The sequence below is a fragment of the Solanum pennellii genome, chromosome 9 (assembly GCF_001406875.1).
Source record: "Solanum pennellii chromosome 9, SPENNV200".
NCBI lineage: Eukaryota > Viridiplantae > Streptophyta > Magnoliopsida > Solanales > Solanaceae > Solanum > Solanum pennellii.
This window is the reverse complement of record NC_028645.1, coordinates 78327709-78340316: the sequence shown is the minus strand read 5'-3', so window position 1 is coordinate 78340316 and position 12608 is coordinate 78327709. Positions and strand designations below refer to the sequence as shown.

The following is a 12608-nucleotide window of genomic DNA, read 5'->3' as shown; positions in this document are numbered from 1 at the left end:
ATAATCTTTTTCAAGCATACAAATATATTTATAAATATATTTAGTCATAAACCAAGGAATAAAAGCAATAATTTTATTAGCTTGCGAAAGATCTTTATAAAAATCATCTTGTAAAAAGGTCCTTTGATTTTTATCAAAATTTTTAAAGAACCATTCTCTAAAAAGTTTCCACTTAGGTTCAAAGAATTCATTTGAAATCTTTTCTCTTACCGGAGATCCCGGTCTAAAATCAAGTCTGTCTTTTTGATCCATAATCATATAAAATATCCATTATTTATTTTAGATTAGAAGTTTCAATAATCTTCCTTCCTTTTTTTAAATTTTTGCGTGAAGTCTAAGTAACTCATATTTATGAGAGAGAGGGAGTATAAGTTAGTCTAACTTGAGATGAAATTTTAGAAAGAAAGAAATATTTTTGAAATTTATGATCTAAATTAAGTTATAAATATTTGTATAATTAGAAATTATTTTATTAAAGATAAAATATCTCAAACCAAACTATATTACGTAAATTGAGAAAGAGAAGGTATTACATTTTGAATCAAAGAAAGACTCATCTAGAATTTCTTGAACATATGTTTTAGGTGGGAATTGATTCCTCTTCCTCTCACTCCATATTAATTTAATTTTTGACGTGTTTCACATCTTTAAGAAAAGTAGATATAAATTGAATAAATTTTTTCATTTTTATCTTTTATTAATTATTATTAAATTTATGATTGAAATTCAACACTAACTAATGAAGCGTAAAATTGGAAGAACACTCTTCAAGTAGTCTTGAATACTGAACAATTAAATTAATTTGAAAAATGAAAAATGCCTCAAAAATTAAATTAATATTGAATAGAGGAAGTAATATTTAACCTATTGTAACAATCAGAGGTTTTTGGAGTATGAGTGGTAACAAATACTCCCTCTGTCCGATATTGTTTGTCATGTTGCGCTTTTCGAAAGTCAATTAGATTAATTTTCAAAATTAAATTAAATCGCATTAATTTGATATTTTAAACAAAAAAATTAGATGTTCTAAAACTAAATGAAAAGTACTGTAATTGCAACTTTTTGCATATTAATATGATGAAAAAATACATTTTAAAATGTTAGTCAAAATTTTTATAATTTGATTTTAAAAATAAAAATCATGACAAACAATATCGGACGGAGGGAATAATATTATATTAAATGTAGATAATAATTAAGTACATGAAATCCCCAGTTATGCGGGGAGACCATACGTTCTCGTGCATCATAATATACACAATAAATACGCCACTGAGATAACTAGAAAATATATATGTGCGTGAGTTTCAATGTATAGAATATAGTGTTGATTACTGATTAGCAAATACCTATAAAATAGATGCTAAACTATGTGCAATGGTGGAGCCAAGATTTTTATATAAAAAAGTATAATGAGGTAATTGACATATGAAGAAAGCGGATGATTCAACATCTACTTTATATATATAAACGATAATTTTAACTTTATATGTATTTAGTGTAAATTCTTAACAAAGATGATTCATCTTAACCCCATATGGTATCCTGGCTCCACCTCTGACTACGTGGTACGTTTATCGAAAGGTTGAAGGGGCAGCATTTGAAGATGGAAGGATGCCTAGCATTTGGGACACCTTTGCTCATGCTGGTTTGTCTCTTTAATCCTTGTGGTTTGCTTCACTAATCTCAGAATACTTCATCAAAAATTAATCTTTAGCGGCAATTAATTAACGAAAATAGCTTAATTGCGTGTTCTTATTGACAATTAACATTCTTTGTAAATGTCCATAAATGTCCCAAAGCCTATAGTGACATTAGTACTCTTTGTTAATGTGCATATTTGTTGCCTCTAAAAACTACTGTTTTTGTTGTAGTGGAATATGAAGATATGGTTTCTTTACCTTGCATATTATGGTTGTTTCACAGGCTAAATTAATAGATTTGTAATCACATTTTACTTTTCTAAACCATATACTAGTAATTTCCAAGGATTATTATGGTACGGGATGGGGCAAATGATTTTGCCCCGTCCCTACTGCAGCAGAAAATGACACTAGATTGTACCAACACTAAAATTTTCAGGTATTTATGGAGGAGCCAACGCGGATGTATCTTGTGACGCATACCATAAATACAAGGTCCGAAAGATAGTTCAACTTTGAGTTCATGTAATTGATTATCAGTTAGACTGCTTGTTTATTTGCAGGAAGATGTAAAACTCATGGCTGATATGGGTTTGGAAGGGTACAGATTTTCTATTTCGTGGTCGAGACTTATTCCAAGTAGGCTACATTATCCAACTACTTCGTATAATCGTATCTATAAGGTTGTTATATGGTTTATATTTCGTTTCATTCCTTGTTTTTGTTTAATCATGTAGATGGAAGAGGTTCGATTAATCCTAAAGGGTTACAGTATTACAACAATCTCATCAATGAGCTCCTCCGTCATGGTTTTAAACAGATCCCCTTATGTGCTAGTTCTTACTTTTTCAATTTCAAGTTTAAATTTCCGTGTGATAGTAATAGATGATATATCACTTGTTTTATTATATTTTGTAGGAATTCAACCACATATTACGTTATGTCACAGTGATATACCACAAACGCTTCAAGATGAATATGGTGGATGGATGAGTCGAAAGATAATGTGTGATGAAGATCGAGTACTTCTAATTTTACTTCATAATTTGGCTACTGTATTCTTTTACATCTAACTGAATGCGTAAAAACTGTTTGTGTGTCCCTTTTAGCGATGATTTCACTGCATACGCGGATGTGTGCTTCAAGGAATTCGGTGACAGGGTTTCATATTGGACTACATTAAATGAAGTCAATGTGTTCACTATAGGTGGTTATGATAATGGGATCACACCCCCAAATCATTGTTCCCCACCTTTCGGAACTAAACCCTGTTCCGTAGGTAACTCTTCAACCGAGCCATACATAGTAGCTCATAATATACTACTTGCTCATTCAGCCGCGGTGAGACTATACCGGAGAAAATACAAGGTAGCACCTTTTGAACTAAACTACTATTATACTAAAGCCCCAAAATTTTGCTGATGGTGTGCCTGTGTCTCTGCAGTCAACTCAACATGGTTTTGTGGGATTGAATCTCTTTGCATATCGACCACTTCCTTGTACAAATGTAACAGCTGATATAAATGCAGTACAACGAGTTTATGATTTCTACATAGGCTGGTAAAAATGCAGAAGTTCGTTTCTTGGTCTGTTAACATATCTATCGTACCAAGCTGATCTTGTGGAATGTTGTCATAATTCATATTTTTCAATGCAGGTTTGCCAATCCCTTAATATTTGGCGATTATCCTGATGTAATGAAGAGGAATGTTGGGTCTAGATTGCCCGAATTCACACGCGAAGAGTCTATGCAAGTTAAAGGCGCTATAGACTTCTTAGCACTGAATCATTATCAAACAATACATGTCAAAGATAGCTCCAGCAGCCTTGAGAGTAAAATCAGGGACTACACCATTGATGGAGCATTCGAACTAATATGTAAGAATAACGACTTACTCTTAACTTGATCTGTTCGATTTACATTTAAAGATAATAGTCATCTTAAGCTTGGTAATCAAGGTAATCTTCTTTTACCAAGCTGATGATGTCAATCAGTTACGTTCTCCTTTATATATTAGCGTGACATGAAGAAATTCACTACATCAATGTCTTTCCTTTTTTTTTTTTGTGACATAATGAATTTATGCAGACACCGAAGAAGATTCTCCACCAGATCAGGTGTGTCTTGCGAACATACATGAATCCATGATGACTTTGCCATGTTTATAAGTTTTTTTTAAAAGTTTTTCATTTTGACAATTTGTTCAGTTTGAGTATCCAGTGACACAACCAGGGCTAGGAGCAATATTAGAATATCTCAAGCAAGCTTATGGCAATATTCCAATATATATTCACGAAAATGGTTCCTCTTCTCTCTCGCTCTCTAATGCTCCGGATTTCTGAGCCTTATGAAAGTTGGTTTAGAGGCTTTTTTCGCCTAAAGTAAAAAAAGTCTGAGAAAGCAATCGATCTGTTTTCCAGGTCAAATGACAAGAAGAAATGGTACGTTAAATGATACAAGAAGGGTGGAATATCTGCAAGCTTACATTGGGAATGTACTTGATGCTATGAGGTAAGCTCTTCTTCCACACAACGCGTTTTTTAAAACACGTAGATCAAGCATTTAAGCATGTCTTCGTTTCAATCTAGTGATCTTAAACGATCACAATTGAGTCGTCTCCACATTCTCAACAAAACCATCTTAGACTTTTAAGTCCAATACTGGCGGAGTCAGAATTTTCACTAAAGGATTCAAAATACAGAGAAGTAAAACTCACGAAGAAGCTAAGAGGATTCAACATCTACTATACATCAATATATGCTTCTGGCACCCCGGGTGCCCTCTAGCTCTGCCTATGCTTGTAACCACGAAGCAATTATGTTTAGACGATATTCATGATGTTATGTTTCTGTTTTAGGAATGGATCAAACGTGAAAGGCTATTTCGTGTGGTCATTCTTAGACTGTTTTGAGTTACTGGATGCATATGGTTCAGGATTTGGCTTATACTATGTGGATTTGGATGACAAAGAGTTAACAAGATATCCAAAGCTTTCTTCACATTGGTACACTAATTTCTTGAAGGGGAAAGACTCCAAACATAGTGAAATTCATCAGATTGAAGATAAAGTACTTTATTCTTCACGATAAGTATTTGTGGTTTCATTTGTATCTTCACAATAATGATGTATTATTTCCTAAGTTGGGGTGGACTCTTCACTTTCGATGCTGCATTCGTGTCGAATTCTCTAAAATGCGCTACTTTTGGAGAAATCGACACGCGCACGCTAATATTTTTGAAGAGTCATAACAACATAGATTATTTTAAATGTTAGCTGTTTTTTATTCTAATTCTTGCAAAGAGTAAATAGAAGAGGAGTATCTTAGTTACGTTTGTCCTTCGTTATACTATCGAACCAAATATTTATATAAATATTCAAATATGTCCCTATTAATTCGATTCGACCCACTAAATTAAATAATCAATATCAAATTAAACCCAAATGAAAAAAAGGTTCTACCAAATACTCAAACAAATTATGAGAAAACAAAACTTTGAATTTAAACTATAGTAAGAATTAGGGTGGGAGCTATGACCCGATTTATAACTCATTTCACTTCAATCCATTTAAATTCAAATAATAACGAAAAACTTACATAAATATGATATGTTAAGAAAATATTTACCATTAGTAGTAATATCATTTTTTCCCCACCTATAATGCAGTTTTAATATATATTACAAAAAATAAATTATAAAAATCATATAATACAAGTTTTATTGATACACTTAAAATTTTTTACCATAAAAACATAATATATTTTAAAACACTTATAATACATATATATCGTAATATTATTATAAATGATGATAGATGAAAATAATAATAATTATTTGTCAAAAAAAGTACTAGGTGAAAATAATTTTTTCAATAGTAATTAAGCAGATTGATGACCCAATAAATAATAACTCAACCCATTTTGAGCATTTTGTATTTTAGATAATTGTTCTTGTTTAAATTCTCGTTTAAGAGCAAGAGAGTGCGAGACAAGTAAAGCTGTCAATATGGGCTAGTCCATCCCATTAACCCATACATGCTTCGATATTTACGGTCAGGCCGGGTTAGTCCATTTTTGATGTGGGCCAGAAAACGGCCGACCCAACCCACAAGTATGTGGGCTACAGGCTTGTCGGCCAGCTCATTTTTTTTATAAAAATTATATTATTTTTATAATTATTAAATTAAATTATAAATTATAATTTTAAAATATTATCATAAACATCGACAAAACAATATTACATGATGTTAATGTTACTACTTTTTAATCAAATTCACAATTAAGTTTATTTTTATAATACTTATTAATTTTCTTTAAGTAAAAATATAAATATCTAACTAGAAATATTAATATAATTGTTTTGAGTTTGGACTCTCTTTAATTTTAAATTTTAATATTATATTAAATTTTTAATTATTTTTTATTGACCCACGGGTCGGCCCTTCCTATATTTTCTCAAGCTCCACAAATCAGAAAACTTATTCAGGCCGGAGTAAAAAATCCTTTTCTCAAATGGGTTTCAAAAATCATAACCTAACCCTATTAAATTCCGAATTAGATCAGGTCAATCCAATAGGCCTGACCCATATTGACGATTCTAGAAACAGGCGTATAAAGTTGATCAAACTATTTGATTGCTTCCACTAGTAAGTGTTGCTAAATTGACTCATTCAGGTGGCACCAAAACATTAATATTTTCTAGTACGATGAATCACTACCACAATAATAACAAACATGAGTTTATAATAAAAAACTTCCATGTAATGATGACAGATATTATAGTAATATCAAATATTAATAATGTTAAATGACCATAAAAATTTGGCCTAAATCTGATCATGTAAAAAGTTATTATTTCAATTTTATAATACTTTTCCCCATATTATCAAATCAACGTAACATAGAAACATAAGACTATAATATTAATGTATAGTCTCTTGAGTTGCTATCAACTAGGCTCCAAACTTATGCACTATATAAATTTTTCATAATGTGTCGATGTTTATTATGTCTAAAGTGTTTTGAGTATTAATAGTTTTAATTAGAATATTTTCAAATTATATTTAAAAAATTATTTAAATATGTATTATAATTTTATTTTTTATTTCAATACAATGATTATTTTTTATTATTATTTGAATTTTTAATTTCTATCAGAAGAGTTTGTTAAATTTTGAGATACACCTATTAAATATCTTTAATGAAAATGACACACCTCAAACTTCGATAAATTTTGATACAAATATTTTCCGTAAGATTTTGCATTGCTAAACTTTTTTATAATAACATTTTTCATCCAGTTATAAATTTGTAGTTGTATAAGACAAAATTGAGATATGTTATATAACAAACTTACGGAAGCTACAAGAGTACTTAATAATTGCCAATTAAAAAACAGAGCCGGCTGCCGGCACACAAGAAGGATGATAATTCCGGCGAACCACCAGCTCCGACGTATATTCACGGCGGTGATCCTTGTTTTTCCTGTTCTAGTTTTCGGCCTCCGGAGAACAGACTTCCCTGATACTTTCGTATTTGGTTCCGGTTCTTCTGCTTATCAAGTCAGTAACTTTTATTTAAAACGTACGATTTAACTTATATACACTAACGTTAACTTATAAAATGTAAATAATATGCACTAATAACTGAGCTCACGGTAAAATATTTATCTATATGTAGTGAATTACATAATACATATGCAGAGTTTCTGCAAAAGCTATTTTATTCATGTGAATTCATAACTTATAAGCTAAGTCCGATTGAGCTTATACAGTAGATAGTATAATTATTTGGCTCGTGTTTCATTTTGATGAAAGGTTGAAGGTGCAGCATCTGAAGATGGAAGAACTCCAAGCATTTGGGATACTTTTGCTGATGCTGGTTTGTTCGCTTTAATCACTTGTGATTGTAGTTGTACTAAATGAAAAGATATTTTCGAAGATCGTTATGATAGAAGTGCAATTGATACTAAATGGTACAACTTCCCTCCCTAAATGTTCATTAGGTGGATATGGAGGCGCTACTGCAGATGTATCCTGTGACGCGTATCATAAATACAAGGTACGGAAGAGGAAACATGATCGATTTAACTTCGCGTTTTCATAACTGATGATTAATATGATTGCCTTGCAGGAAGATGTAAAACTCATGGCTGATACAGGTTTGGAAGGGTATAGATTTTCCATTTCGTGGTCGAGACTTATTCCTAGTAAGCTCTTTTGTTCAACTACTTAGTACATATAACGTTGTTGTAAGCTTTATCGTTCTTTCTCATACCTGATTTTGTCTCTCTATGTAGATGGAAGAGGTCCTGTTAATCCCAAGGGATTGCAGTATTACAACAATCTCATTGATGAGATCGTCCGTCATGGTAATGATCACATTTCCATATGCACCAGTCCTAATTTTTTCCGAGTTGAGAAATGATCTGTGGCTTATCTGACTGATTCTGTTGAGTTTTTATTTTTCCTTAATTTGTAGGAATTCAACCACATGTTACTCTATGTCATAGTGATCTGCCACAAGTACTTGAAGACGAGTATGGAGGATGGATGAGTCGAAAGATAATGTGTGATGCAGAGTACTTTTAGTTTAGTTCATGTTTTGCTACACATTCGGAATGATATAACATGATTGTTGATGTTTTTCCTTTTAGCGATGACTTCACTGCCTATGCGGATGTGTGCTTCAAGGAATTCGGTGATAGAGTTTTGCATTGGACCACCTTGAATGAGGTTAATGTATTCACACTAGGCGGTTATGATAATGGAATGAGCCCTCCAAATCATTGTTCCCCGCCCTTCGGAATGAGACCCTGCCCTATTGGTAACTCATCAACCGAGCCTTACATAGCTGGTCATAATTTACTGCTCGCGCATTCAGCTGTGGTGAGACTCTACAGGAGAAAATACAAGGTATCATCTTTAAACATCGCGATTACTATTTACTAGTGTACTAAATCCTCAAATGTTTACTAAAAGTGTGTACGCGCTCCAATGCAGTCAACTCAACATGGTTTTGTTGGATTAAATCTCTTTGCGTTTTGGTCTCTTCCTTATACAAATAAAACAGCTGATGTAATAGCAGCACAACGAGCTAATGATTTTTACCTCGGCTGGTAAGATGAAGAAGTTTTTAGCTTATTTACATCTCGACTGTCTCAAACATTTAACGTCTAATAACTTCCCTATCCTCAATAAAGGTTTGTGAATCCGTTGGTATTTGGAGACTATCCCGATATAATGAAGAAGAATGCTGGTTCTAGATTGCCCAAATTCACGAAACAAGAATCTAAGCAAGTTAAAGGTGCTGTAGATTTCATAGCCCTGAATCATTATATGACACTACGCGTTAAAGACAGCTCCAACAGCCTGGAAAATGATATCAGAGACTTCACTGCCGATTCAGCATTTGAATTTATATGTAAGAATGCATGACTAATGCATCGATCAAAATAAACATAACGTGATCCATTTAATTGAAAATAGAAGATAATTTTCAGCTTAAATTTGGTCGAGTGAACCAACGCCAGTTTCTTTTGGTTTGATCTAAAAAATTTAATGCTTCTATCTCTTTATTTATGTAGTGAAAAATGGCGGTACACTTCCAGGCCAGGTGAGGCTCGCGACATTTTTCAATTCTACGGTGCACTTTGCCTTGTTTATATGTTTATTTATTTTTCGATTGACAATTTGTTCCGTATCAGTATTCAGCGACAGAACCAGGTCTGCAAGGAGTACTAGAATATTTCAAACAAGCTTATGGAAATCCACCTATGTATATTCATGAAAATGGTTCCTTCCTCTCTCTCGTTCCTCTCATTCACACACAAACAAGCCCGATCGTGTTGTTTTATAAAAAGCCTGGTGTTGTTTGTTTTGTCAGGTCAAATGACACCACGAAATGCAACGTTAAATGACATAACTCGGATAGAATATCTGCAAGCTTATATTGGAAATTTGCTTGATGCTGTGAGGTAATACCCCCTCTATCTTCACATTACACAATTTTGTCATTTAATGAGAGACGCGAAGGGGCTCATCAAAAGTACTCCCTTGACTTCTTCGTATGTTTACTTCTTTATATTTTGAATCTCCTAGCTCTCGACACTCTAGAGACGTGACATATTTTAGTGATTTGTTATTTCTAGGAATGGATCAAATGTGAAAGGCTACTTCACATGGTCATTTTTAGACTGTTTTGAGTTATTCAACGCATATGAATCCGCGTTTGGCTTATACTATGTGGATTTGAATGACAAAGAGTTAACAAGATATCCAAAGGTTTCTGCACATTGGTACTCTAATTTCTTGAAGGGAAAAAGCTACAAACATAGAGATAAATTACTACTTCATTCTTCTCAATGAGTATCTTTTTTCTTCCTCAAAGTTTGTGTTTACAATCCCAGTTGGGGATCTCAAAAATTTCTCTATTGCAAACTTTTGCAAATAAGATTAATCCCGTATCCTTGTACAAGGATACGTAGACACTATATTTTTATTTTTCAAATTTTAGCCTGATGTCCAAAAGCAGGAATTTGCCCTGACTACATTGCAAGCCTTATATATGCATCATCCTTGGACGTTATGGTTAGCGAGATGTCATTACACCATCAGCGACGATGTATCGTACTATATATATTGTATCGTACTGTATTGTTATAATGAATACAATATATGCATAGATTGAATTAGAAACTTAGAAGAGAACTTAGAAGATACTATGAAAAGGTAGGGTAAAAGGTAAAAGATAAAATATAAAGTGTTGCACTGAAAATGCTCCAATTTGAATCCCTCAACTTCAATAAAGTATTACACAGAAAATCTAAGTCATTTTGGGTGAAATTGATCTTGAAATTGCTTAATAAGTAAAGGGAAAAGAAGAAAAAAGGATATAGGGGTAGGAGAAAGTTTGATTGGATTGGAATTTAACTTTATCTCATAGAAAGATGTCACATAATAATATTTTATAATCATATATCATATCATATATTATTATAAGCATGAAGCTCAAAACTTAAAAGTTGAATTACTATTTTGCCCCTCTAATAAATTAAAACTTTTATAATCTTCTTATTCTCATTTCCTAATCTTGACCTTTCAAATTTCTAACACAAATGTAAATAAAATAAAAATGAGTAATTATTCCTCATAGACAAGAAATTAAAGTAGATTCATGTATCTTTAAAATTAAATTTCATCTCTATTTTTTTTATATTTATTTTAACAAAGTAGATTCATGTATCTTTAAAATAAAATTTCATCTCTATCTTTTTTATATTTATTTTAACAATAATTCATGTGACTTTTCATGTTTCCAAAATTTTGTTCTATAAATTTAACTTTTTCAAGAAAAACTTTTATTTACCACTCCTACAATTCTTGTGTGTAGGAACTCTAAACATGTGAAATAATGTCACAATTTGAGGTGAAAGTTGTGAGATTCCCTTCTGCAGTCACGAGAATAGACAAGAATTCAATTACTGAAGCATCGGAACTTGATGTGTTAGTTCTATACTTATTTGTAGTAAGAATTATAATAAGACTTTTTTGTGTCTCTTCATATAGTTGAATTCTTGTTTTATTAGCAAGTTGCTCTAAATTCATATTTGTATTTTGTATGCTCAAATGTTCAGTTTCACTATGGAGACAAAAATAAAATGAAATGCCTAATTATCTTGCTCATCTGTATCTTTTCTTTTCTTTTTTTTTTTTTGCTTCGTACTTATAATTTTACATATACATTAATTTTCATCTTTAAGAATGAATGTGATAAAATAGGATGTTTACTCTTTTCTTTTCTTTTTATGGAAAAAAAAAAGGTGAAACATATAATATTAGATTAATGGTGGATAAGTTATGTATGAAGAGAAAATTAAATTTTAGATAAAAATAGTAGTTATTCATAAATATTCTGATTTTCAAAATATAAATAATAAGACTTTTTACATCATAGTTTTAAATATTTATAGTTAACTAATTAGTTTAAAGTGTTTGTGGATAAAAATTTAATACAATACTTTAAACATAATTATCAGGAGATTCAAAAGGCAAAGTAAAAAAGTTGAAAGGTTTTGTTTTCCTTTCACTCAAAGTTAATCTTACACTATTTCTTCTAACATTATTCTACCAATAAAACGGAACTATCGAGAAATTTAATTTAGATAGTTGCTATTTTTCCTTTTTGCTTTCTAAACTTATTTTTGAATTATAAACGAAGTTTATTTTATTAATTTTTCATATTATTATTTCGATGCATTCACTAGGAGGGCAGAAAATTGGAGTGTCACAATTAGTAGTTAAACAAAGTAAGAAATCTCAATTAGACATATTTTATTATTTAGTAATATTATCTTTTAAGAAATAATATACTCATGGGTTACACGCGCAACGCGCGTGCTCGGAAACTAGTATTATTATAAGTGGGAAGATCCAAACTGCAAGGCTCAAAGTTGAATTATCATTTTATCCTTATATTAAAATAATTAAACAAATATTGTAAAATATAATTAAATATTTAATAAATAACTCATTTAGATTGGTGCATGAATCAAGTTTACTTTATTAATTAATTACTCTATTGTAAAAAGTATTTGAAAAGATTTTCCATTATACAAATTTGATATGGACTAAAATCATTGAACTAATTTAATGCAAATTAATTATCTACTCAAAGCTTTCTTTCTTTCCTTCCTAAGTATTATATATTTCCTTTTTAAATATGTTGATGTACTTTCTTATGATTTTATTATTTTATTAGAATATTGTGTCCTACATGAAGAAAATAGCAATATACAACAATTCATGTTCTACTATGTTTCTTAAAATTATTATTTACGAGTAGTCTATGTGTGATTTTGAGGTTGTATTTTATCGCTTTTGCTGTGTCACTTAAGTTATATAGGAATTCCTAAAGAGTTAAACTAAGAATGACAAGTTTTTCCTTACCCAAAATTGAATACCCGCT

General features: G+C 31.1%; 2 protein-coding genes across 3 annotated transcripts in view; both read left to right on the top strand.

Annotated features, from left to right (window-relative positions):
• The window catches only part of LOC107029594 (beta-glucosidase 11-like), a 12674-nt gene extending 7701 nt beyond the window's left edge, over window positions 1-4973 (top strand). Inside the window, exons 2-13 of one of the 2 annotated variants that reach the window (XM_015231026.2) lie at window positions 1585-1648; window positions 2083-2138; window positions 2207-2282; window positions 2381-2452; window positions 2562-2649; window positions 2753-3011; window positions 3088-3203; window positions 3301-3521; window positions 3733-3761; window positions 3852-3945; window positions 4065-4155; window positions 4502-4973. In XM_015231026.2, the coding sequence (XP_015086512.1) occupies window positions 1585-1648; window positions 2083-2138; window positions 2207-2282; window positions 2381-2452; window positions 2562-2649; window positions 2753-3011; window positions 3088-3203; window positions 3301-3521; window positions 3733-3761; window positions 3852-3945; window positions 4065-4155; window positions 4502-4733 (1398 nt within the window). In that variant the 3' untranslated portion in view covers window positions 4734-4973. The remainder of the gene's footprint in view (window positions 1-1584; window positions 1649-2082; window positions 2139-2206; window positions 2283-2380; window positions 2453-2561; window positions 2650-2752; window positions 3012-3087; window positions 3204-3300; window positions 3522-3732; window positions 3762-3851; window positions 3946-4064; window positions 4156-4501) is intronic. The other variant, XM_027912021.1, reaches the window with a different exon arrangement.
• A 2006-nt stretch (window positions 4974-6979) lies between these two features.
• On the top strand, window positions 6980-10156 carry LOC107029593 (beta-glucosidase 11). Its single transcript, XM_015231025.2, has 13 exons — window positions 6980-7204; window positions 7460-7523; window positions 7648-7703; window positions 7776-7851; window positions 7942-8013; window positions 8124-8211; window positions 8299-8557; window positions 8645-8760; window positions 8845-9065; window positions 9229-9257; window positions 9349-9436; window positions 9528-9618; window positions 9793-10156. Exons 1-13 carry the CDS (start codon window positions 6980-6982, stop codon window positions 10007-10009), a joined length of 1602 nt encoding a protein of 533 aa, XP_015086511.1. The 3' UTR covers window positions 10010-10156.
• The last annotated feature ends 2452 nt before the right edge of the window (window positions 10157-12608 follow it).

What these genes read in the sequence shown, in the direction of transcription:
- LOC107029593 (XM_015231025.2), top strand. Translation starts at nt 6,980, where the DNA reads ATGTTATATAACAAACTTACGGAAGCTACAAGAGTACTTAATAATTGC. An exon ending in GCGGTACACTTCCAGGCCAG is followed by an intron (nt 9,258 to 9,348) that starts GTGAGGCTCGCG and finishes GTTCCGTATCAG; the next exon opens with TATTCAGCGACAGAACCAGG. An exon ending in AATTTGCTTGATGCTGTGAG is followed by an intron (nt 9,619 to 9,792) that starts GTAATACCCCCT and finishes TGTTATTTCTAG; the next exon opens with GAATGGATCAAATGTGAAAG.